This window comes from Gorilla gorilla, chromosome 2 (genome assembly GCF_029281585.2).
Source record: "Gorilla gorilla gorilla isolate KB3781 chromosome 2, NHGRI_mGorGor1-v2.1_pri, whole genome shotgun sequence".
Classification (NCBI taxonomy): domain Eukaryota; kingdom Metazoa; phylum Chordata; class Mammalia; order Primates; family Hominidae; genus Gorilla; species Gorilla gorilla.
This window is the reverse complement of record NC_086017.1, coordinates 123,202,888-123,229,185: the sequence shown is the minus strand read 5'-3', so window position 1 is coordinate 123,229,185 and position 26,298 is coordinate 123,202,888. Positions and strand designations below refer to the sequence as shown.

At 37.9% G+C, this 26,298-nt stretch overlaps 1 protein-coding gene and 1 long non-coding RNA gene across 6 annotated transcripts in view; one reads left to right on the top strand and one right to left on the bottom strand.

Annotated features, from left to right (window-relative positions):
• The window catches only part of LOC109026371 (uncharacterized), a 34,952-nt gene extending 21,592 nt beyond the window's left edge, over positions 1-13,360 (top strand). The window contains exon 3 of the long non-coding RNA XR_010132900.1: positions 13,290-13,360. This is a non-coding gene — a long non-coding RNA (uncharacterized lncRNA). The remainder of the gene's footprint in view (positions 1-13,289) is intronic.
• CD200 (CD200 molecule) overlaps positions 1-26,298 on the bottom strand; it is a 60,787-nt gene that overhangs the window by 2,389 nt on the left and 32,100 nt on the right. For 3 of the 5 annotated variants that reach the window (XM_055381605.2, XM_019024512.3, XM_063704025.1), the window contains 4 exons: positions 19,455-19,536; positions 15,224-15,550; positions 12,682-12,954; positions 10,687-10,794 (listed from right to left, as the gene is read on the bottom strand). In XM_055381605.2, the coding sequence (XP_055237580.1) occupies positions 10,687-10,794; positions 12,682-12,954; positions 15,224-15,550; positions 19,455-19,536 (790 nt within the window). The other 2 variants (XM_063704024.1, XM_019024513.4) reach the window with 2 other exon arrangements.

Sequence of the window (26,298 nt, the reverse complement as noted above, 5' to 3'; positions counted from 1 at the left end):
GCTTCAGACTAGTAAAGAACACTTCTTGGATGGGCAACCATCCTCAGACCATATTGGGAGTAACACTGCTCTAAAATATATACATATATATATATATATATATATTTTTTTTTTTTTTCTTTAGATGAAGTCTCACTGTGTCAACCAAGCTAGAGTGCAGTGGCGCAATCTCTGCTCCCCGTAACCTCCACCTCCTAGGTTCAAGTGATTCTCCTGCCTCAGCCTCCTGAGTAGCTGGGAGTACAGGCACATGCCACTACGCCCGGCTAATTTTCATATTTTCAGTAGAGATGGTGTTTCACTATGTTGGCCAGGCTGGTCTTGAACTCCTGACCTCAGGTGATCTGCCTGCCTCAGCCTCCCAAAGTGCTGGGATTACAGACATGTGCCACCGCACCCAGTAACATATTAATGACTTTTCTGCCTTAGAGCTTTCACATTTGCAATTAATTTGCTAAAAACCACTCTTCCCTTGTCTCTTCCATGGCTGGCTTATTCTCTCCTTGCAGGTCTCAGATTAAAAGTCACCACCTCAGCGAAGCCTTCCCTAACAAATTCCAAGTAACTGGTATCCTTTTCAAGTTATCCTCTTTCATTGCATGCTATATTTTATATTACTCTATATTATTTCCTTGTGCTAAAATCTCATGTTTTAATAGTATCCTTATTTGTTGATTCACTTGTCATTTCTCTGCTGTCCCCCTAACCTGTCATCTCCATTAAAATGGCAAGGTCCTGTTTTGTTCATTATAGTATAATAACCAGTGCTAATTACAATGCCAAGCATATTAAAAATTATTAATAAATACTTATAAAATGAATGAATTGAACTTCTGTGAATTTGGTTTTATCACCTATCAGATGGAAATACTTTCCTTATCAATTGCTATGAGAATTAAATGTAATAACTTCCAGGTCTAGTCCTTTTGTCTCATGAACATCCATTTAAATATTTAAGAACACCCTCCATGCCCTCCTTTCATACCCACTTACAAAGTTTTATCTTCTGAAATCTAAGTGCTGTTTTCCCTGAGTGGTGAGACTATGCATTTTGAACTATCAATTACCAATAACAGAATTTATAATTCTTATATGACCTAACTACTGACTGGAATCCAGAATAATAATCTAAATGATAGCATGGTTTCCTTTAAAGATCACTAGTATACATTTTTGTTGTTGTTGTTGTTTGTCTGTTTTTTTTTTAAAAAAGCTCTTAAATTAAGCCTGACTTTGAATGGTTGATTACTTGATTCTGCATCTGGTCTGAAGAAGTTTTTCCTTTCTCTAAAATAAAGTTTCTATATATCTTTCTCCCTCCATCGCCTCCAAGGCCATGCTTTACTCACAGCCCTTGCCAGAGCAAAACCTTTTAGGATTCTTCTAAACTCTAGAATACCTAAGGACTACCTGAAGTACTGGTTAATTTGCAAAAACACAGGACACTTATAGAGAATGTGATTCTTTGTCTTTTTGTGTGGTTCAGGAATATACTTTCGTTTTGTTTCTCTCTTTCTTTCTTTCTTTCTTTCTCTTTCTTTCCACTCACCTTTCTTTCTCTCTTTTCTTTCTTTTTGGATTGGGTAATCTATGAAGCAATGTGTGAGGGAACAAAAATAATAAGATAAGTTTAAAACATATGGAATAGAGAGTGAAGAAATTGTTTAGTGCGGAGAAGACAGAACAGCCAAGTTGCGGTAAGGACAGGAGAAACTAGATGCAAAACTCATGAATCAGTGCTGATGGGGAACCTAGGGCAGCTTTGGATCTACAAGCACCTTCAGGTAGCCGCTCTTCCTGGCATGTGGCAGTTTAGTTTCCTGGAAATCCATTTATACACATCCTTACAGGAGCTGCCCTCCCTCTACCCTTGACTTGCACTAGCTTCAGTGAGTAATTTTTCTTCCCACACTCCTACAAAAAAATAGTCTAAGCAAAACAGTTTCTCTTCTTCAAAAAGAGATACAATTGCACTAGCAGGAAATCAGTTTTCGGCATCACAAGTTCATTTCAGTATACACACGTTTTTAGAATGCACATTTTCTGATTCTGTCTCCCCAGTGGGTCCCCACAAATTTCTCCCAAGACTGCTACTGAAATGACTTATATAGCAGGTCCTCCAACAACATCCTTTCATTCCACAACATGTTGTTATAATGTTGATGAGAAAAACAATAGATTCCCATCCAGGGCCACTGTGTGGAGTTAGCACATCCTCCCCAAGTCTGCATGGGTTTTCTCTGGATACTCTGGTTCCCCCCACATCCCAAACACGTACTGCATGTTATGTAAATTGGCATGTCCAAATGGTCCCAGTCTGAGTAACTGTGTGTGTGTGCGTGTGTGAATGCCCCCTGCTCTGGGATGACGTCCTGTCTGGCGTCAGTGTCTGCCTTGCATCCTGAGCTGCCAAAATAGGCTCTGGCCACCCATGCCCTTGAACTGAAATCACTGAGTGAATAATTATCTCACTTGTTTTTGTTACTCTTTCTTAAATGTATGCATAGCTCACATTTATTTCAATGTTTAATATTAGAAATGTTTTGGTCTTTATTAAAAGTTTGGTGATGTTTTTGTGACTAGAAATATGCCATAGGAACTTGTCTTGTTTCTATCATTTAGCCTGTGGTAAAATTGGTTTTGTTACATGCCGTTTTGCTTAAACTCGCAGTTTCCAAGAACCTATTGATGACATTAAGACTTACTGTATGAGTTCTTCTCCCTTCCAAATACTCATGCCCATGTGTCCAAACAGATTCAGATAACCTGAAATCTTCCTCAAAGCTGTCCTAACTGCTACAATTCCTGTTTGTCCCTCCATTTACCTCTCTAAACTCGTCCTTCCTTGAACATTTGTACAATTCATGAAAATATACTTCGATAAAATGAAAAAGGACCTTAGATTTAATAATTACAAAAATGAACATTTGTACAATTCATGAAAATATACTTCGATAAAACGAAAAAGGACCTTAGATTTAGTAATTACAAAAATGAACATTTGTTACAAACTTAGTCTGCCGCATTGGTGTGCTAGAGCTTTATTGGCTCACGCTGATGGTTAAATTGTTAGTAGCTTGAAATTTGCTATGGTGGGAACATTTACTTCACAGAAGTTGGCGACAGCTACAAATAAGCACTCCACCCCTCTCCTCCCAGGCCAGTGTTCTAGCGTTATCATTCGTTTTAGGCACTTTTCTTTTTCTTTCTTTCTTTTTCTTTTTTTTTTTTTTTTTGAGACAGTCTCGCTCTGTCGCCCAGGCTGGAGTGCAGTGGCGCGATCTCTGCTCACTGCAAGCTCCGCTTTCCGGTTTCACGCCATTCTCCTGCCTCAGCCTCCAGAGTTGCTGGGACTACAGGCGCCCACCATCACGCCCGGCTAATTTTTTATATTTTTAGTAGAGAGGGGGTTTCACGCTGTTAACCAGGATGGTCTCGATCTCCTGACCTCGTGATCCGCCCGCCTCGGCCTCCCAAAGTGCTGGGATTACAGGCGTGAGCCACCGCGCCCGGCCATTAGGCACTTTTCTAAGCACTTGTATGTATTCCCGTTTAAATCTTCACAACATTCTTATGAGATACAGTTACAATTATTATCCCCATCTTACTCAGTGAGGAAAAGGAGGCACAGGGAAGTTAAATGGCTTGTCCAAAGGTACTCAGCTAGTTTGTAAAGGACAGGATTTGATCAAAATCACTAAGTAATTGTTCATTGTTGCAAATAAAAATGACTGACTAGAAAACAACCAATTTTATATGTCATTTGCAATCATCCTTGCTAAAATTAACAGTTGAAAACTTTAAACTCTTGAAGGAGAAATATTGTAGAAATAAATATCACATTCAGTTTCTCAATTATTTCATGTAGCCTTGGTTAAGATGAAAAGAATTTCAGTTAGATAAGGAGTAATAACTTCAAGAGATCTATTGTACAACATGGTGACTACGGTTAATAACAATGTATTGTATACTTGAATATTACTGACAGAGTAGATTTTATGTGTTCATACCACAAAAAAATAAGTATGTGAGGCAATGCACGTGTTAAGTAGCTTGATTTAGCCATTCCACAATGTATACATATATACAAATGTCATGTTGTACACCATAAATACATACAATTTCTGTTTTCAATTAAAAAATAAAAACAAAAATTCATAATAAGTAATAGTTTTAAAAAAGATTAAAAGACAATTGTGTACATAATCCCAAAGGTATTTAACGTGAACTCTTTAAAGGACTTTCAAAACACAAGGCTAGCATTTCTCTTTATTGTATAAAAAAGGGAGAAGGTTGGAGTATTTATAAACTAGTGTCCACAGAGACTCAGAACTAGCAGCATTGGTCAGTCATCATGAAATTCTATCTAGTTTGAATACTGAGAAGGGCAAGAGGCTCTCTTTTAATAGCCTCTCATTCATAAATTTCCATAATTGTGCCTCATGAAATGCGGAACTTAACATTGAAGTTGTGATTTTTGCAAAACATGTCTTGCATGTTTGTAGTACAAAATCTCATTTGTTCTTTATTTACTAGAAGAAATTGTATTTTTTTATAATATGGTTATTTTTAGAGATTAAAATTATTCAAATTAAATTGTACTGAACATACTTTTATTTCTTAATTTTTTTCTGATATTTCTAACTTTTTTTCTACTTAATATACTTCAAATATATATATTTTTAGCTCTGTCTTTAAAAAAATTGTTAGTGGAAGAACTGCTCTACTGCATATGGGCTGCTGAAATCAATTAGGGCCTATAAATGGGAATTTTGAAGAATTCTGAAAATGATATGAAAAGCATTGAGGCTCCTAAAATCTGTAATGACCTCATAACATGACTCTGCAAGTATTAGGGACTGAGAAATTCCCAGTTTAATACGTTATGATAAGTGGGGAAAGACCAATTTGGTTATGCCTACTATCACCACACATAGTGATAAATATAATTTTCCCACGTTGAACTTTCACAGTTCCCTGTGAACTTGTGTTTACGGGATGCTTATGACTAAGACAAAGGAAGTCAGAATTGCTTCCTCTATGAAAAGGTAGGAATAGAGAGAAGCAGGAAATATGCAAGAACTGAGATTCTAAGAAAAAAAAAGTTTTTGTAATATTACAGTTAGTGATAGAAAACAAGGGAAAGCAGAAGTGATGCTTTTGCATTACAGATTTGAGAGACAAAATCTAATCTTGGAAAATAAAGCCTTGCCTGGTCAGAGGTTCTGACCAGGTTTTGAAGTTCTTTGATAGAGAGTTGGCAGGAACAGAGCAAAGGCTATGGAATTACAGAGAGAGAATGCTTCCACTGGGAGGTCAGTAAACAGCTGTCCCTCTAAGTAACTCACTCCCACACCCTCTTAGCATTTGTGGTAGGCATAATAATGGCACCCCAAAGACATCCATATTCTAATTCCAGGAATCTGTGAATATGTTACTTTACATGGCTAAAGGAATTTTGCTGATGTGATTAAATTAAAGACCCTGAGATGGATTATGCAGTTGGGCCCATTGTAATCACAAGGATCCTTATAAAGGAAAAAGGAGACAAATGTATCAGATTTAGAGTGATTCAATGTGAAAAAGACTCAACTGGACATTGTTGGTTTTGAAGATGCAAGGCAAGGAATGTGGGCAGTCTCTAAAAGCAGGAAAAGAGAGAGAGGGAAAAAAAGGATTCTCCCCTAGAGCCTCCAGAAAGGAATGTCTCCCTGCAGACACCTTGTTTTAAACCCAATGAGACCCATGTTGGACTTCTGATCTCTAGAACTGTAGTATAATACATGTGTGTTGTTTTAAGCCGCTAAGTGCGTGATAATTTGGTAAAGAAGCAATAGAAAATTAATACAGCATTTATGATGTTTCCCCCTCTGTAAGCCATGCTGAGTACTTCCATTAAGTGGCCCAATCTTTTCCAGTTTAAATAGCATACAGTTGGCTTCTTTTGTTAGTAGAGGCTAGGGCCTTGGATCTGTTTAGAGGCAAGCTTATTATATGGGTGTGACTATACTACTGAAATGCACAACGGTTCCAAACAAAACAAACTGGTAATAGACACTAGATAAAGGATGTATGCAAACTAAAATGCAAAAGGAGCAGAGATGTTAGAGGATTTTTCAGCTGGTAGATTTTCTCATCCTTTTTGTTTTTCATTAATTAGTCTAACAGGTACTGACAGCTAATCTCCTTGAAAAGCCCCATGGCCAAAAAGCCAAGGGAATGAGTATGCCATTTGAGGACTGAACACACATTGAATTATTGGGCAGGAGACTGAGATGTCTTGATTCCTAGAGATGTTCCCCACATACAGACTGAAACTTAAAATTTGGGTCATCTATGCCCATGTGGGTTTAGATGTTAGAGAGAACAGCAAAGAACAGCTCCAGGCAAGAATGTCCAGGCATTAAGAATCTGTTTGCTAAGGGTTTTGTGATAAGATTATGTATGTCATCTTGGCATGATAGGTAAATCACCCAAAATTTGTAAAATTTTTGCGGAAAAATAGCCTTGGAATTGAAGATTTCTCCCAGCAATACTAATCTAAGCAGTTCAATGAAGATTCTTTATCACTTTTCTCATGTAAAGCATCACATTTCTTCCTCCCGGAACTATGAGGATACTGGGGTGGGGTTGGGTAGTGCCATTCATCCAGCCTCTGTCAGGGAAGCATAAGTACTTTTTGAGCAAAGCAAAGGTTCTTATTTCATACAGCCCGGACAGAGGGCTACCCATTCATACAGCCTTTGTACGGGAAGCAAAAGTGCTTTCTGAGCAAAGCAAAGGTTGTTATTTCAGAAGGGGTGAACAGATATTTTTTGTTTTCCCCTTTCAACTAATGACCAATTACATCATCACAAATTGTTTATTGAACACCTTTGTTGTTTGTATTAAGTATTAAGTATTAAGCTTAAAATAGGAGAAAGTTACATGCTGTTATCCAGTAAATGACGTTTTATTAACTTTGCCATTGTTATTATACATTGCCAGGAACCCATTCATAGGTTAGGTTATTGTGAAGAGAAGGAAATCAACATAAATATACAGCTCATGCAGAGGAAAAACATACTTCTACATGGATTAGCTAGTACTTGAAAAAAAAGTGAAGTTTGGCATATAAATTTTACATGATTGTCTAAATTTTCTATTGTTCTCCAAAGCAGCCTTGACTCAACCAAACCAAAGCAAAGCAAACCAAACCAAACAAAATAAAGCTGCCTAAAAATTAGGTGATTGTCTATGATGATCTGCCTCAAAGTGAAGTTTCTTTTATTGTTTCTGAGAAGCATGTAATTGTTGGTGGGTTGACTAATGAGAAATAAAAGATTATTCTCAACTCCAAATTTAACTACATTGTCATATATGTGAAAGGCACAACTTTATGAAATCACTGGGTTTTAATAGAAAGAAGTATTTCGAGATGGTGGAAAATTTCCCTAGGAAAGTTTAATTCTTTCTCACTTACTGTTTTAAAGTGCTGGATTCATGAAAGAAAAGAATGTTCTTTGAAATCTTATTAGTCTTACTGTGGTAGTCTCCGGGGAAGTAACTGTGATAATTCTATCAGGAGTGGTGCAGAAAAATGGCCTGTGCTACTTTGCAGTTGGAAAAAACCAACGTCATGCTCTCTGGCATTACACAGGATCACAAGAAAAGTAATGGTCGTCTAACTTCTATGTAAAAATAACATCAGTAACTGTAAGTTTGCTTAGGCATTTGTGAGCAATGAGTAGTGATTATGACCTAAAATAAACTTCTGTTTTGGTCATTTACCCAACACAGAATTGACCTTACTTAACAGACTTACCTTACTTACCAGATTTTTATTATTGGTACATGAAGACAGCTACATGAAGATAATTCTTTGTCTGCTCACACTCAATAAATTCAAAAACTTATTCGTCTGTCTCCTTTGCTTTTCTACAAACTCTAAACACTCTCTCTCTCTCTCTCAGTTCCACCTCTTCAATTTAGTGTTTCTGTTCACATCACCATTTTTGAGGTCACCAAGTTCAAAACCTTTGTATTATTTTGGACCAATCGTGTTTTCCTGCCCATTTGGAAATTTTATGTTTTCAGATGATGGAAAGAAAAAGAGAAAGAAAAGAAAAGTAAGGATGAAAACAACTGGAAGGCAAATGTGTAGGACTATTTCCCTTCCTCACAAAATATCAATCAGAATTTGTTAATTGTAGAAATAAAAAGTGTCACTATCTTCTATGATTTTCTTTCCTTTCTCTTTTCTTTGTCCCAACTTTTTGTATAACCTGAAGTTTGGTCTAAATGAACCAGTATTTTCTTAGCCCTGAGCATTTAAGCTTCAGCATAATTGACTCTTGGTTTTACTAGCTGTAAGTGTATGATGCCAAATTATCTGGCTGTTAAAATTTCTAAATCAGTTGTTATAGTTTGGATACTTGATCCTGCAAACCTTATGTTGAAATCTGATCCCCGATGTTAGAGGTGGGGCTTAATGGGAGGTGTTTAAGCGGGGAAGATCTCTCGGGAATTGATTAATGCCCTTGGTGTGAGTGAGTTCTCTCTCTGTTAGTTCCCATGAGAGCTGGTAAAACAGCCTGGCAGCACCCTCTTTTATTTTCCTGTCTCACCATCTGATCTCTGCACACACTGGCTCCCCTTTTCCTTCTGCTATTAGTGGAGGTAGCTTGAGGCCCTCACCAGAAGCAGATGTTGGCACTGTGCTTGTATAGCCTTTAGAAACCAAATAAACCTCTTTTCTTTATGAATTACCCAGCCTCAGGTATCTTTTATAAGCAACACAAATGGAAAAGAAATGAGTCAAAAATCCAGTCATTGAAAATATGCCACTGAACATTCAGAGGAATTAATGCAATAGGCCATATGTCATGAAGACATCATCAGTAAATGGCAATCCTGATGCGTACAGGAGTCAACATAGGTTCAGGTATTTATTTCATAAGTGAGGAAAAACTTGGGCAGAGAAATAAGCTGATTCTTTTTGCTTCAAGAATCGGATATTGGCATTGAATGACTATACTTCCCAGAAAATCCAAGACTTGCTTAATGAACAAGGGTAATTATTTTGCATGTCTCTTTCCAGTAGCATTTACCTCAGGCTTGAGTAGATTGCATTATAAAACTTTTGCCCAAGAGGGACTTTTAAAAATGAATTTAAATACTTTATACTTGTCTGCTTGCACTTTCCAAAAGAAAAGGGCATTGACAGTAAGCACAGATTAAGTGAATGCAACTGATAACAATAGCTCCTTTCAAGTCAAGACATTGGGGCATCAGTAATGACAGGAAGAACATTTGGCAGAGGTCAGGGCACCGGGGTTTAGTCCTAGCCTGCTCTTAAGAAGCTGTATAAACTTATGGAAGGAAGTCAGCTTTCCTCTCTGGGCTTCAGTTTCCTAATTGGAAAAGAAAAATTTCTGGATAAAGTAGAATCAAACAGACTTCTGTCTTTGATTTTATTCTGTGGAGCACTTATGAGTTCCACAGGCTTATAATTATGTGTGGTAAGATTAACTGATTTGTAATCTTCTCTCCTGGACAGAACAAATACCTTTACCTACTTTTGCAAAAGGGCCACTGACACTGAAGGCTTTTTGTGTGTTTTATAAATTCACAAGAATTAATCTGGAGGATTATGCAAAATAAAGTGGTCAAAAACTTGAAACATGAACAAAAACAAAAATATAAACATAAAACTAAAAGGAAACATTTCTATAAAACATAAAATGAAAGGAAAAAATGAGTGAGATTTTTAATCAAAGTCTAAAATAGCTATCAAAGCCAACTATTTTTCTTTCCTGACCCCTATCCTTCAGTCATCTGAAATGGAGGAAACTCCCACATCACCCCTTCACCCTAGCAAATTTCCATTACACAAAACATAAACTGCAGCTTTGTATTCACTTCAATAAATTATGCATTGTCTACAGAAACCAAAGACATTTCATTCTTCCTCTCTATCTAGCTCACTGCTCTTGCTTTATAGTCTCTTGTTTTAAAATTTCTCACAATATCTTAGACTGGTGTTTATGAGGTACTGAATTTACAATAGGAGAAAGGGAATTGAAAAAAAATCACCTTAAAAATTCTCTCTGTCCTCAATCAGTTCATTCAGTAAATTAACATTTATTCAGACCCTGGTATATATAAGATGCTGGGATAGTTGTGAAAGATAAAGAGAAATTTACAGTCTAGAAGGGCAGAATGGCATGACACAATTACTGTAAGTATGGATCACTTGCATGATGCTGACAGTGTTTGAGGCATCGTGGGAGTATAACACAGAAAGTGCTACTTAATGAGTGATCGTAATTGGACAATTGCAGTCTCTTAAATGGGCAGATGGCCTGTGAAGTGCTATAAAAAGAGAAGAGATTGTCCTTCTCATTAATGAGTGGAAAGGTCCTTGCGTGGGTGCCAGACTTCTTTCTTTGGTTCTATCACCATTGTTTGATTTCATTAGCTTTTAAGTCATCTTAGCAAACAAAAAGCAGAAATGTCCAATTTAATGTCCAATTGCAAGAAAATGCGCCAACGCATTTTAAAACGGTATCAACATTTCTGTATTTTGGAAACAACAGACAAAACACATTGTTGCCATTCCCTTATTTATATCTTCAAACGACTCACAAATTGTCATTAAAAATCAAATTTAATTTGTCATTTTTTGAACTCCCTGTGACAACTCACCTCGGTCCTGATTCCGGTGACGTTTCCAGTACAGTAAGATTGAGATTAGGACGAGAAGAATTACCAGGGAAACAATGCTTAGCAATAGTGGAACTGAAAACCAATAGCCTATGGATATTGAAGAAAGAAAAAGGAAAATGACGTCACAAGAGGAAATTGTTGAGGCAAAAAGTGATAAAGCAATAGAGTTGAGCTTTTAGTTAAAATTATCCTTAAATACATACATATGTAGGTTTATATGTATGACTTCATATTATTTTAATAATATTTAGATATTAGTAATAGCTAACATGTTTTATCTGGCTACTATGTAATAAGAGCTTTAAACTTATCTCATTTAATCCTCAAAACATCCCAAGAGTCATTATTTTCTAACAGATTTAAAGAAAACTGAGGCTTTGAGAATTTAACTGAGATCAAAATCAGAATAACAAATGGGATAGCCAAGGTTTGGTTGAAAGTCTGTTTGCCTCTATTCTTTGCCATACTGTCTATTAAAAGAATACATGTTTATTGAGGAAATTGTAGAAAATGCAGAGAAGCGCAACGAAGGACACATGAATCTCATGATTTCAACCCCCAGAGATAACTCATCTCAAAGTTTTTATTAAATTTCTTCTTATCTATGTCTTTAATGCAACTCAGCCTAAATATCAGTTCCTCAGTGTCATGTTGCAATGCAAAGGCAAATGAGGAACTCCTTGATTTGGGAGTCTCTAGCATCTTCTCCATACCTCCATAATGGGATTCGTCACATCATTATTTAACTGAACACCTCAGACCTCAGACAGGGATTTGTTTGATTTCTATAGTTCCAGTGCTTGACATAATGCTTTGAGCACGGAAGATTTTTGGTAAATGTTCACAGAATAAACAAACATTATACAAGTGGTATATAAACACTGTAAGTGATATAAGTCAAATCTGGCATTCTTGGAAAAAAAAAAAGACATTCTTTTTTAGGTTCTTGTTTTTCCAGGAAATATACCCTTTGCCATGGCTGAATCTGAAGATCTCTTCACAAATATCCAAATCCAACACTGCAAGTCTTTTTGACCAAATTTACCTAAATATCCAATTTCTGATTAGTCTGGGTTTTCAGGGACTCCAAAGGCCACTGCAGTAAAGAGGTGGGTGTAGAAAGCTTTTCCAGTTTATTGCTCATTATTTCTCCAAAAAAGAGGAGTAATACTTTTTAGGAGGCTTATTACTGACTGCTTCATCAAGAGTCAGTGCTTAAAAACTACACAGAGAAAAGACGTGGCTATTATTGCTAAAACTTCTTGTCTTTATAATCTCTGCTCCCTTTATTCTCTCCTCTGTCATTCTCACCTCTTGTATCTATGAGGCCCAGAGACGGTAGTTTAGACAAAAACACAAGAAAGCAAAAAGGGACTTGGATAGGAGGCAGTTTGCTTTAAAATGGGTGATGAAAGCACTTCAGATAGGTCCCTTTCTCACAGTGTAGATTATACAGTGATTTCATCACAGATGTCACTTCTTCCAGGAAACCTTCCAAATCTCCCCCAGATTGAGCCCCTCCTTCCCAACCTCCGATCCTTCCATGGTGCATCATAGCTTTCTCACTGGAGAATGTAATGCACAGTTTTACAATTGCCCATCCATTTATCTCTATTCCCTAGCAGACTAGAAGCTTAGAGACTGAGTCTTGCTCATTGCTGCACTTCTCGTGCTCAACCCAAAGTCTGGCCCAGAACAGACCTAATTACATGTTAGTAGAGTGGAAGAAATAAATAAATGAATGGATTTCAGCAACAGCATTTGGTGCGTGGGCAATGAACCACATTTATGAAAGTAAAACTTGCTTTATTTGTTTCTTCAATTTTTTTGTTTTGTTTTGTTTTTTCCTTATTTGCCCCATTCTTTCTCCAAATAGACTATGCTAAGAGGCTGAAAACCTCTGCAGGACATTCACGGCCTTCCAGGTGCATGCACACAGACACAACCACAGCCACCTTGCTCACTTTCTCTTACCTTTGTTGACGGTTTGCTTAAAGTCGGTCACAGTCCCCAGGTGCAGCACCTGGCAGATCACCTCCTTCCCCACCTGATTCTTAGGGTCTTTGATATGGAGGATGCTGGTAACAGACGTGGTCCCGTTTGGGTGAGACAGAGTCACTGTACTATTTTCAATCCCTGACCGAGGGACCTTCCAGAAGACCATGGGGGCTGGGCGGGCAGTGGCAGAGCAAGTGATATTTAGGTGGTCTTCAGAGAATTTGTAGTGAAGGGATACTATGGGCTGTACTGGGACAAAAAATAAATATGATCTGTTATCAGTTAAGCACCTGGTCTGAGTCCTGCAGTCTCCTCAGAGAGATGAAGGAAATACGCTTATAGAAAGATAATGGAGGCTAGAAAGATAGCATGGCATATCCTACCCAAACTGGGGACTTTCCAGTTCCTCTTGTGTCTAATTTTCTGATCTGCAGGATGGAGACTGGCCTAGTACAAACCTGTGATGAGAAAGACCCTTTCTGTAATTTGTCTGTAGCAGAATTTGTCAGATGGACATAGAGTATTGAGAAGTCAGATGATACTTTTCTCTCCCAAACAGTCCTAATTATTCTGTTCTCTTCCAGGGGCAATGCAGCATCTCTGCCTTCTTCTGGGCATTCCTCTTAAATGGCTTGACAATAACCACCAACCAGCACTGCCATACATGTGTCCTGTACCTATCAGAGGCACTAGGGCAGTTTTGGAACAGAGAGCCCATACATAGAAAGGCTACTGCTTAGAGATAGCCATTTTCTTCTTGGAGCTGGACCAGTGAATTAGATGCATGGAGGAGAGCTGGAAAATCCCTTTTTGGAAGAGCTACACAAAACGCAAATTTGGAATTCGTAGCTAATAACCATAAAAATTAAGAAATGACTGTTGGAAGAGCACTGGAAATCACCTGATTAAGTTCAGAAAAAATAACTAGCTCATGAGAAAATTGTTTTCAGGCCAGCTGTAGCCTGTACCCTTTTGAAAATCCCCTGACTAGTGAGTTCATTTTTGTTGGAATATAGAATTTTTCTTTTCTAAGCAGATGTAAACTTGTCTTTCTGTGGTTGGCTTTGGAGCCCACAAGATAATTAAATGGCAGTGCTAACTGAAAGCCTGGGCTGTGCTTATAGGTTCAAGAGGCAGGTAGAAGACACTGGGTTGGGGAAGTAGGGCTATGGAACTGTGGCTCTGGCTAAGATTACTAATGTCTGTGAGCACTGGAAGAAGGGAAATAAAAATGAAAAAACATGAATATGGTTGATGGGCCAGACTGAGTGTTGAGGTCCTATGATGTATCAAAGAATGGCTTACATGAAAGTTATAAGGTGTGGATGGAAAAGGTCAGTGTGGAAGAAAACAGAATTACTAGCTTTAAAGCTCAGAGACATCTGCTTTTCAGGAAAAAAAATACAAAAGTCTATGAGTGAAGGAAGGAGACTAAGAGAAAGAAAGGTGAGGAAAAGAGGAAGAGAATAAAAAGGAACAGAAATGAGAAAAATATGACACAAGAAAAAAAGAAAAATTAGGAGGAAGGAAAGAAGAAAGGAAGGCAGAGACGGAGGAAAGGAAGGAAGGAGACAGGGAGGAGAAACAGAAAAAGAGAGAATGAAAGAAGTGGAAATCAAGAAAGAAACGACATAAGATTCTACAGAGAGGACTCATTATAGGCATAAGTAAAAGAAATTTCTTTTGGCATTGTCCTATCTCCCTTGCATTCTCATCTACTAAGCCTTTTCTTCCCTGTGGGCAATATTATTGGCATGAGTAAACTCTCACCTTAATATTCCTAATAACCATAAGTTTGTCCTCTACTCCCTAAAACTACTGCCATGTGTGCCATGCTCCAAAGTAATCTCTTATTCCCACTTCCTAATCTTTCATCTCAGCTGTGTGTCAGTTAAGAAGAATCTCATCAAACTAAGCCTCTTGGATTTTAAAAGAATGCTCTTGCCCAGTTATATCTTTAGTTGGCATCATTTCAGGTATGAAAAGGCTCTGCTCTATGTGCCCTTATCAATCCTGAAAGAGCTATCTCCCCAAGCAAAATGAGAAGGACAATCATAACTGGCTCAAGGCTAGTCCAATCTGGCTCTGTCCTTAGATCCAAAAAGTTGAAGTTGTAAGTGACCCTAGAAATGATCTATTTCACACTTATTGTCCAGACAATGAAACTCCAGTGGAGAGTGGATAGGACCCTTCTAGGGTCGCATGATTGCTAGTGGCAAAGCCAGGTCTGAATCATATCACTGCTTATGGAGAACTTGTTGCCCTCACCATTGTCCTCAAATTTCTCCTGTTGACAGCAGGATCCCTCAGAGAAAAGATAGCTCCAGCCAAAGAACTCAGTGTAGCCCCATGAACTCTCCAAATAATCATAAACACAGCTATAGTAGACATGAAAGGCTATCTTCTCATGACCCTTTCTGTGGTTAAAATCCTGAAAAACTGGGCACTATGGCTATATTCCAACCATTCTTGCAAATAGTATTTCCAGACACAGACAATGATTCTCAGAGATTCTCACCATAGACGGTGAGGCAGGCCGTTCCTGAGATCTTCCCAAAACCAAAGGTATTGAAGAGACACATGTAACACCCTTCATCCTCCAGGGTGATATTCCAGAAGGTGATGGTTGAGTTTTGGAGTCCCAGCTGGGTAATGTTTATCTTGTCCTTATAGGCAGGCTGGATCACCACCCCATGGTTCTCGCTGAAGGTGACCATGTTTTCTGGGCTTACAGCTTTCTTTTTCTGCCATGTCACAATGAGGGCTTCCTGGGCATTTTGCAGAGAGCATTTTAAGGAAGCAGGTGTGTACAGCTGCTCTCTTTCATCCTGGGTCACCACTTGCACTATGGAATCATAAAAGAACATTTACATTTAGAGATTGTAACACACATACACTTTTTCCTGATTATAAATAAAATGTATATTCAATGTCAAATATAGAAAAGAGAGAGAAAATGCAAAAAAGAAAACATTTATTTACATTCCTACGTGATGCCAGAGAAATATATAGGTTCAAATATGTTTGTTCAATCTTTAAAGAATAGTAGCAGAGTAGAAAAACAAGAAAGCAACTCTCAGTTACAAGAAATTGTGAATGATCTGTGTAAGCTGCGAAGTAGGTACAATGAGATTGAAGATGTAAACTGCCAGGTAGGATAGCAGCTTCACCAATCTTGTCCATGCTTGGAGAAGTAGAAGCAAAGAGCAGGAAAAGGCCAAAGGATAACAGGCAGAGTGACCACTGTAAGTAAAGAAGATGGAGCAGCCCTATGCATTCCACACAAACACACACACATACACAATCTACAAAGGAAGCAGGTGGAACAAAGGTGTCTGCCTCCAGGAAGCAAGAGTGTATATAGGAACATAGGTAAAGAGATTTATGGGACAATGTTCTGGAGGATCTTGAAGCTTTGGCACACAAATAATAATTTACACACCCTCCGCTTTCACTAAATGCTATGGTGGTAATTTCTTCCCTTCCTCAATATTAGCAACTCATACCATCATACATTATTTGATGGAAAATCTCAACATAAAAACAAATAGCCAAACTTTTGAGAAAGCCAATACAATGAAAGAGAAATAATAAATTTTACAAACCCAATAACTCATACAAAATGAATAAAGATATCATAAGGCAATAAATACTTTGACATGAATACATGTGATGATATAAGTGTAATAAAAGCATAATAAAAGCATTATGAATAGTAGAAATTAGAGATATAGAAAATGAGGAATATAAAATTGCAACAGATTGGCTGACTTAGCAAAATAGATGCTACTGAAGAGTAAATTAGTAAAAAGTAAGAACAGGCCATGAAATTATTCTAGAATGTAGCACAAAGAGATAATGATATGGAAGGGATTAAGGAAAAATTCAATAAGTAGACTTAAATGTTCCAAAATCAGTTCAGTAAGACTTCTAAAAGGAGAGAAAAAAAAGAATGGAAGACAAAACCACTGTAAGGAGGGAAAAAAGTATTTTTCAAAATGATAAAAGGAACAATCTAAAATCAGATCTATTATAGTAATCATAAACCTTTATGCACCTAACAACATAACTCTGAAATATATAAAGCGAAACTAATAGAATTACAAAGAAAAAAATTTAAATTCACAATCATACCGAGAACCTTCAATTTAATATATTTAAACAATTGTTAAAGGAAAAAAGTTAAATAGGAAATTTGAAAAACTGCCAGGTACAGTGGCTGATGCCTGTAATCCTGGTGCTTTGGGAAGTCAAAGTAGAAGACTCACTTGAGGCCAGGAGTTCAAGATCAGCTTGGGCAAGAGATGAGACCCTTATCTCTACAAGAAATGTAAAAATTAGCCAGCCGTAGCGTCATGTACTTGTAGTCCTGGCTACTCAGGAGCATAGGACAGGAAGATTGCTTAAGGCCAGGAGTTCAAGGATGCAGTGAGCAATGATCACAGCACTGTACTCCAGCCTGGGTGACAAGGTAAGTCCATGTCACAAAGAAAAGAAAATTTGAAAAACAATATATATTTATATATATACTTCAGGTATTTAATATTATCAATGTTTTATACGTTTATATTATATACACTATATACTTTATATGTATGTAGATCTCTCTCTGTGTGTGTGTATAAATATAAATTTCTTCCCTTCTCCAATATTAGCAACTCATACTATGATAGATTATTTGATGGAAAATCTCAACATAATAACAAATAGCCAAACTTTTGAGAAAGTCAATACAATGAAAGAGAAATAATAAACTTTACAAACCCAATAACTCATACTAAATGAATAAAGATATCATAAGACACACACACACACAGACACACACACTTTACTCAAAGGATGTATAATCTTTTCAAAACACACATAAAACATTCCTCCAAATTGAACTCAAAATAGGCTACAAAAAAGTTGCTACCCTATGTATGGCCTTGAACACCGTTCATAATACAATAAAATTAGAAATTTACATACTTCTTTTAAGTCTTAGGTACACCGGAAAGCATAGAAAAAATCATAAATTATTATAACTGAATGACAATGAGAACATAATATGTTAAAAATCTATAGAAATGGGTAAGACATGCCTGGTGCAGTGGCTCACGCCTGTAATCCCAGCATTTTGGGAGGCTGAGGCGAGTGGATCACTTGAGGTCAGGAGTTTGAGACCAACCTGGCCAACAAAGTGAAACCCTGTTTCTACTAAAAATACAAAAATTAGCCAGGCGTGGTGGCGGGCACCTGTAATCCCAGCTACTCAGGAGGCTGAGGCAGGAGAATTGCTTGAACCCGAGAGGCAGAGGTTGCAGTGAGCTGAGACTGTGCCACTGCACTCCAGCTGGGTGACAGAGTGAAATTTCGTAGAAAGAGAGAGAGAGAAAGAAAGAAAGAAAGAAAGAAAGAAAGAAAGAAAGAAAGAAAGAAAGAAAGAAAGAAAGGAAGGAAGGAAGGAAGGAAGGACAGTTCTCAGAGAAACATTTAATTCTAGCAACATTTAATAGAAAAGAAGAGATACTTAAAAATGAATACACTTACTTCCAAACCTCCTACCCTCCCTTTCAAATATCGCAGTGAATTAATAAAGATAAAGACACTAATAAAATGGTACACAAAATGTAAACTTGATCACAAGCATCCAGACTTGTTTTTAAAGACTGATAATCTGGATAAAATGTTGACAAGTATAAGTAGAAAAAAAAAGAAGGCTGAGCAAACAAGCAACTCCCCCACAATATCAGGGAATGAAAGATGGGTATAACAAATACAGGCTGGAACACCTGAGTATTGCATGATTCAAAACTAAATGATGTATACTCTTAGAAGATGTGAAAAGTTCTGGGAAACTACCTGTTGCTAGGATTGAGACTTCTTGAAAGTTTGTTGAGATTTTGCAGACCAGAGATTTGAAGAAATTACTGCTTTTAGAAGGCAGAGTGAAAGGGAACTCAAAACTAGAATTCAACTCTTAGATGAGTTTTTTTTTTTTTTTTTTTTGACTATGGAAGAAATCGTTTAGGGGAAATTTACAATTCTTTGCTACCTCTATGGAATCTCACTTAGATTCCTCTGGTCAGTTGATAAGTCCTGTGATGAATGTTGTGGACCAGAGTTGGAGATGGGCATGAAGCCCACCTGATCTTCACCAGCATCACCCACATCTGTGGAGGCTGTTGCTGAGCAACATCACACTGCAAGTGATGAAAAGGCCAGTGGTAAAGTGAGTGTGGCCTCCCAAGGAACTGAGGAGGAAGAGCTAGGAACTTCGGTAGATAAGTAGATGGCACAACCAAATTTGTTACACAATAGATAATATGAGCCTATATAACTTCTACATTTCATTGTTTTCTACATTTTTCTGTAAAAAGGTAACACACCCAATTTTAAGGCTTACTGCCAGATTACTTTCCAAAAAGATTGAATTCAAGCATTCCCATATATTTAAAAACAGAGGAAATCATTATTTGTAATTCAATTCAGTAAGTGAAAAATGACATTTTAAAATAGAGGATTTTTTCATAGGTCTGGTTCATCTACTATGGAAACGGCTTCTAAATATCAAAGTGTGCTTCTACATCGAAAACAAAAGTGTGGAAAGCAGAAAAGAACCACGTCCACTCCTCCAGGCAGATTACATGCTTAAATAATTCATGCAGACAAATGGAACCAGCACAGCACAAACAATACTGGCTAAATGTCTTCACCCCAGAAATTGTGTTTGCTGGGCTCCAAGCAGGGGAATTGAGTTTCTTTACCTTGTGCTGTGCACAGCACCACTGCTGCCATGACCCAAACCAGGCTGTAGGTAGACAGATGACAGAAGGGCATCCTGATCACCTGAAGACAGAAAGCAAAGTACAGAAATGGGGGTTTGGATTTGGACAAATCCAAGGAAGCTTCAATCTAATCGCTATTTCAGGGAATGTTGTAGCTAAGTTTTTACCCCCCAGAGAATTTTGGTTTTGTGGGAGCAGAACTAGAGGTTATAAATGGAAGAAATAACAAAGCATGCTCAGGATATGAGGAGGGAAAAGCAGCAGCGTGGCTTCAACACAATAGCAATGCCTGGCAATTTGGGGCCTTGCTCCTGAAGCCACCATTGTCAAGAGCGAGGTCTCAAAGACGTAGGATCACTGGGGAAAACAAACTGGCTTAAATAAATACAGAAAATGCTGAGAATACAAATATTATACAGCATCCACTTCCCAAAAAATCCATGTCTGTTAATGTTAAAAATGTAACTCAGAGGGTAACCACTTTTCAAGAACATTATTTGACTGCCTTGAATTTTGTTGAGGTTGATTTTAATTCTGCAAGTCTTACATATAAACTGCATGTTTTAAAAAGCAGTACTGGCTTTAATTTTTTCCTTCGCTGCCTTATTTTCATGTGTCTGGGCAGAAATCCTCGGCCTTCTTATAAATCTTGGGAGTATTTAAGATAATGTTATTTTGGGCATCATCCTTCTATAAAATGATAAGTCAAGGTAGAGGCAGTTGAACTTTTCTCTGCAATAGTGCCATGGATCCATTCATTTGGTCTGTATGTATGTTCATACTAAGGGGCGAAGGAAAGAAATGTAACTTTTTCCTTTATTTTTTCTATATTTCTATTTTTCATAATGGAGATGATTAAAAATATAACTTTTTTCTGTTTTTAGCTGAACTTTATTTTTATTTCATGTTACTATTCCAACTGGAGATAAGAATTTACTTCCAGTCAATGTTGCATAATCTCTGTCAATTCAGTCTCTCACCACCACAATACCCCATAATTGTCCCAATCTCTAGCATTGCGTCTGCATTCCTGGGGGTTCACAAAATGCCCAGCTATGAGACAGGACTGCTAATCATTGATTACAACCATCTATTATGCTAGCATTGGCTAAAATGGCTGTGTTCCCCTCAAGTCATCACTGTCATTAGTTTGTGCAATTATTGCTCACAAGATGAACTGGTGCTTGCTCATGTTCTTCCAGGCTGTCCCTGGGTTCCCCTTGTGCTGGATGAAAGGAAATTCTACAAGGCTTTCTGCCTAAATTCCTCTGTATCAATCCATCTCTGTTTTACTGTTCACTTTCCATGATGGACAAGCATGCTGCTTCCTACAGTCCCTTTAGGGGACTGTGAGACACAGGTATTATTTTTTTCTTGGATCTCAACAACTACTTGCAGGTTCTATTTTCTACTCTCCTGAACTTCCCATGTCTGGGGCCTGGACACAGGGCCTTATTTTGGGGATGCAAACTGGTATCTGAGCATAGACATCAATCAGTCCCATTTTGCTCTCCCAGCCTACAAAATATTTATCTCCCTGAGCCAGAAAAGCTAGTTCCTCCATCACTCTGCTTTCATCCAATCAACCCTTTCTAGCATGAACATTATATCCTTGGTCTTTTAGCATTTAGTCTTTTGAAACTGGAATGCCAAGGCTCTTGGTATTGCAAAATTTTGGCTTTTGAAACTAAAATTTATTTTCTGCTTAGTATTCCTTCTCTAAGGCAATGGAAGCTTAATTGTCTGATTTGAAAGACCAGAGGACAAAAATAAAGTACTGGAATAAAAAATCACACCAGATGATACATTAAAATAATACTCCAACTTATATTTTGCATAAGGTTACTAAACCACTAATGCTACCATTTATTGAACATTTATTATGTACTAGGCACTGTTCTTAGCACTTGAGATAAAGCATTTCATCCAATATTTCATATAATCTACATAGGAAGCACTATTATTATCATCATTTTCAAAATAAAGAATATGAGGCACAGAGAAGTTAAGTAAATTGCCCAAGGTCACACAGCTGTGAAGTGACAGAGAAGGGATTTAAGCCCAGGCAGTCTGGTTTCAGAGCTCATAACCATAATTACCACACTATCTTGCCTCCCCTATGTAAAGTTTTGTTGGTTTAAAAATTTTGACACATCGTCACAAAAGTACTTTGTTATTGCCTATGACCAAATCATTGTTGTGAGGAATTACCAAACTGCTATTCACACAGCAATCCCTGCTTCATTGCCCTGCAACACTATGTTAAATTCAATTTTGAAGCTGTTTTTTAAAAGCATTTAAACCGGTTTCCACAGAGCCAAGGAATCTCTGAAAGCCATTGAGTCATTGTCTAGAAGCTCTGCTAGTAATAAAGCATGACCCCATCTGTCACTACCTGCAGCTCAGCACCTACAAACATGCTATCCAATCTCATGTCACTGTGCTTTCCACCTTGAACAGCAAGCTCCACTTCACCATTCTTTCAATGACTTGAAATTACCAAGCTATTTCCTACATTAGTTCTTTTATCTTTCCTTCTGCCTAAGATGCTGTCAGTTGAATAAAAAAAAATGAAGGAATGATGAATAATTAAATTTATGAATAACATCAAATTAATCGTCATTTTACCCAAAACAGCTACTTTTTTGTACTTTTATCTCCCAGGCACTCAAGTCATCCAGGATGAATCATTTTTCCCCTACCTAGATATGAAATTAGTCACTTTACACATTAGATTCTCACATGTGAAGTGTCTGTTCCTTGGTACCCATGTGAAGTGTCTGTTCTTCACCACCCTAGTCTCAGCTCATAACACTAGGTGTTTTGTGCAGTAGTCTTGTCTTCTATTGGAACTGAAATTTTGCCCATATAGTTGGCCCACCGTATCTGTTGGTTCTGTATCCGTGGATTCAGGTAACCACAGATGGAAAATATATTTTTTAAAAAAGCATCTGCACTGAACAAACACAGATTTTTGTCATTATTGCCTAAATAATACAGCATAAGAACTATTTATATAGAATTTATATTGTATTAAAAATTATAAATAATCAAGAGATGAGTTTATATGTATGGGAGGATATGCATAGGTTATATGCAAATATTACAGCATTTCATATAAAGGACTTGCACCATCCACCAATTGGTATCTGTGAGGGTCTTGGAACAAAGCCCCCATGGATCCCAAGGGACAACTATACTTCTTTCATTTATTCTATTATTAATCATCTCTATTGAGTCTGACTTCATGCCAGGCACTATGGTAGGTACTTTGGAGACAATGGTGCATAAGGCAGATATAGTCCCTAACTTAGTTAAGTTTACTATCCAGCTTATGTATTTACACACTATTGACAGATTAATTTTCCTTAAATTCCTCTTTGTACAAGATGCCATCCTCTTCTATAGCCCCTAACTACCTAGAGAAAATTGTTCAAAGTTCTTAGCCTGTTTTCATTCTTGCAAATTCATTTCCATTGCCTTCTTATGTATCCCCTCCCTGCCAGCTAGCCTTTTCTACTTCTAAACGCACCACGCAATTTCCCGCCTTGGTATTTTTGTTTGAGCCATTCCTCCTACATGAAATGTCTTCCCCCTCACTTGTATTTATGTAAGGTCTTACTTTTATGAGCCTGATTACAGTCATCTTGCTATACAGATCCTCCTCTTCGGAAGCATTTTCTGCTTAGGTCTTTTGGAACTTTTAGTGCTCCAAGAAGATTCAAGCCTCTTCCTCCAGTGCCAAAGGGGTCCCATCTCCCTTTGTCTGCCATGCCACAGCTTCCAGATCTTGTCTGAACACACCCATCTGCTTTCCAGTTTGAGAGAAGATGACTACTTCCCAAATATACCCACCATATACCCCACACCTTGAGACACTGTTTCCAGCATGCTTACTACCTGTCAACACCCCTCACCCCCCGCCACTCCCCCAGCTATCAGTCTTTCATTCTCTCTTGTCAGTGAAAAAAATTATAGCACTAAAGCAGACTTGACAGTTTTGAAACTACTCTTCTTTCTCAGACTGAGTTAAATTCCTGAGGTTGGGACATTGTCTGCTTGTTTCATTAGAAACAGTCTCTTATTTGGCTCTGTCTATTCTTTTATTGTATTTAGCAGTATGATCATAGTCTTCCATAAAGTAGTGGTCTCCTGGTGCCTGTCTCATTGCCCCCCAAGAACCTCAATATCCACTGAATCCTGTTGCTTTAGCGGGATGTCCTGACCACTTTTTCCTTAATAAACCCATCACGGGCATCCCTTTCTGAAGTTGTAGGTTCTTAGTGGCTCCTGTTTAGCCCCATCTGTTGCTACTATAATTTGAAGCTTATTTCTAGAATATTGGCCCATAATCACTTAAATGACCTTGCTTTAGGGTCAGGATCATTGCTAAAGGGTGGTATTCTACCTGTGGGAATCCCATCCCCTCATTCTCAGTGTTTGCCTTAACTAAGCCCTATTTTTGCCATTCCTTTTAGATACAATGACTTCCCTGCTGGAATTCATTTTCCTTATCACTCCAAGCTGGGTCTTTCTGTTTGCCTTTCAATTTCTCTGGGATTTTTATTGTCTTGTGATGGCCTTCGTCCTGTGGGCTTAGGAGCAGCGGGTCGGGGAATGGAGTTCTCAAGGATCTAAATCTCTCCTCCTTTATCTGCCACAAGGATTTCTCTTTCTTTTCCTGTCCAATGGGAGCCACTCAATTTTAATATCCTCCTACTCAATGGATTTGTTAATTTTAATTCCAGTCAATACATGCCCTTTTCTTTCCTTATGAAACAGCCATGACCTAAACTTAATGAGGGAAATTTCAAGAGGAAGTACCAAACCAATTCCAAATAACAGGTGTTTCACAAACATTAATCTTATATAATAAGCTTCATTTTTCCTCTAGCAAGAGAAGTTACTAACCAAGTCCCTTCATAGGTAGGGGTAGAAAATTACCTGGTAATCATTGATGGTGGTCTTTCCTAGGAGTGTAGCTGTAAGGAGAGGGCCCCCAATTGTCCTGGTCAGAGTCTGTGGTTTGAGATCAATGAGATGATAAAAATTGGAGCCAATATTGTCTCAGCTCTCTTGGGGCCAACTTGTACCCTGGAGGTGGTTGTGTGTGTTGAGCACCAGAGCTGTCATGGTCTGGGTGAAGACCCAAGATCATGTTAGAGACTGGCCTGCTGGAAAAGGGCTCTTCTTCAGCACTCACTCTAACTGCCAGAGACAAGGAGTCTCCATCACTATCTCCATCACAGTATTCCTGATGGATCTTTCAGGATAGATGTCCTGGAAGGAATGATGTCTCACCGCCCTGTGGCCTATCCCAAGTGCTGCCACATACCTGAGTGTCTTCTTGTCTTCAGCTAGAGAGAACCAATCACTTAGACTCTCATCCTGGACCCCATGCAGTGGCATCATAGTACACGGTAATACTGATCTTTGTGATGTAAGTTGCTTTTTCCTTACATCTCTAAGGCTACAGAGAATTCAAGATTATATCATCTGAAGGTGCCATTAGGACAAATTATTCTTTGCAGATATATTTTATTATTCAATACCCAAGCATACCATAAGCATGCTACCCCTTCCTTGTGACTTCTCTTCCTGTCTTCATAGGTCTAAGACTAATAACATAGTCACTGCTCTTTGAGAAACCCAAGATGGTTCAGCTGCCTGAATACATACAGCCTACAAAGATCTGCTCACCCTGCCCATCCACTGCTGGGTATTATACTCACAAAGGCTTTGGTTTTGAAGTGAAAAAAATATATAACTCGATAATTTTCTCAGTATTACTGAGACTGTTCCATCCTATCTAATTATCTAGGAAAGTCAGAAAAAATCAGGCCAAATGTTTCCTCAGGCTCCATTGCCAGTGCCCACCCAACACATTTTGTTTTATTTTCAGCTAAGGCAATTGTGGAGACAGATACTGGCATTCCAATTCTATGTGATATTTTTTAAACCATTAGGCTTCTCTGACGTGGAAATCCAGGCTCTACTAGAGGCCATGATGAAGAATGCAGAATGGACAAGCTCTCATAGAGAAAATCTGTGTTTTAGGACAAGAGAGAAAGCAGATACATACCAAACCATATATTGTGGACTGGGAGCCAGCAATGTTAAGAAACAAAACACAGTGATTGAGGCAAAGGAAATCAGAAGGAAAGCCTTACTCTTAAATAGATACGTATTTTTATTTTACAGTTTTTTTTCCTCGAGTCTGTGCAGAATAGCTGAAAATACGACCAATCTGAAAACAACAGTATTTATATATTTACAGGGAGGTGACCGGGGCTAAAACAAATACTAGATTTGTGAGCAAAAGAAATCATTTTACCTCTCTGAGACTCCGGAAAAGTAATAGTACCAATCTAATGGTTAAAAAGACTAAATGAAGTAGTATATAAAGCTCCTAGAATACTGCCAGTAGAAATAAGCACTAAATAAATGTTGCTCTTATCTCACATAGTTATTATGAGAATTAGGCAATTAAAGCACTTAGTATAGAGCCTAGGTTATAGTAAATGCCAATACGTGTTAGGTAGCTAAAAAAATTAATCGATCAAATCATATAGGGGGAACTACAGTCCTGAAAACAAAGAAGCCCACTTATAACCCTTGCCATGCAGTCCAGGGTTCACAAAAACCTGGGTCTTACCAGACAGCTGCCCACCTGGTAGCTATATTGCCCCTATTCATGCCTCTTCCTCAGCAAGTTTCTATGTCCAAATCCACATTACCCCACATGTAGTCACAAGGACTTGGAAATATCAGCCTTTCCGCCTGTTTATGTGTAAAACGAGGTAATAATTCATTTTTAGAAGGA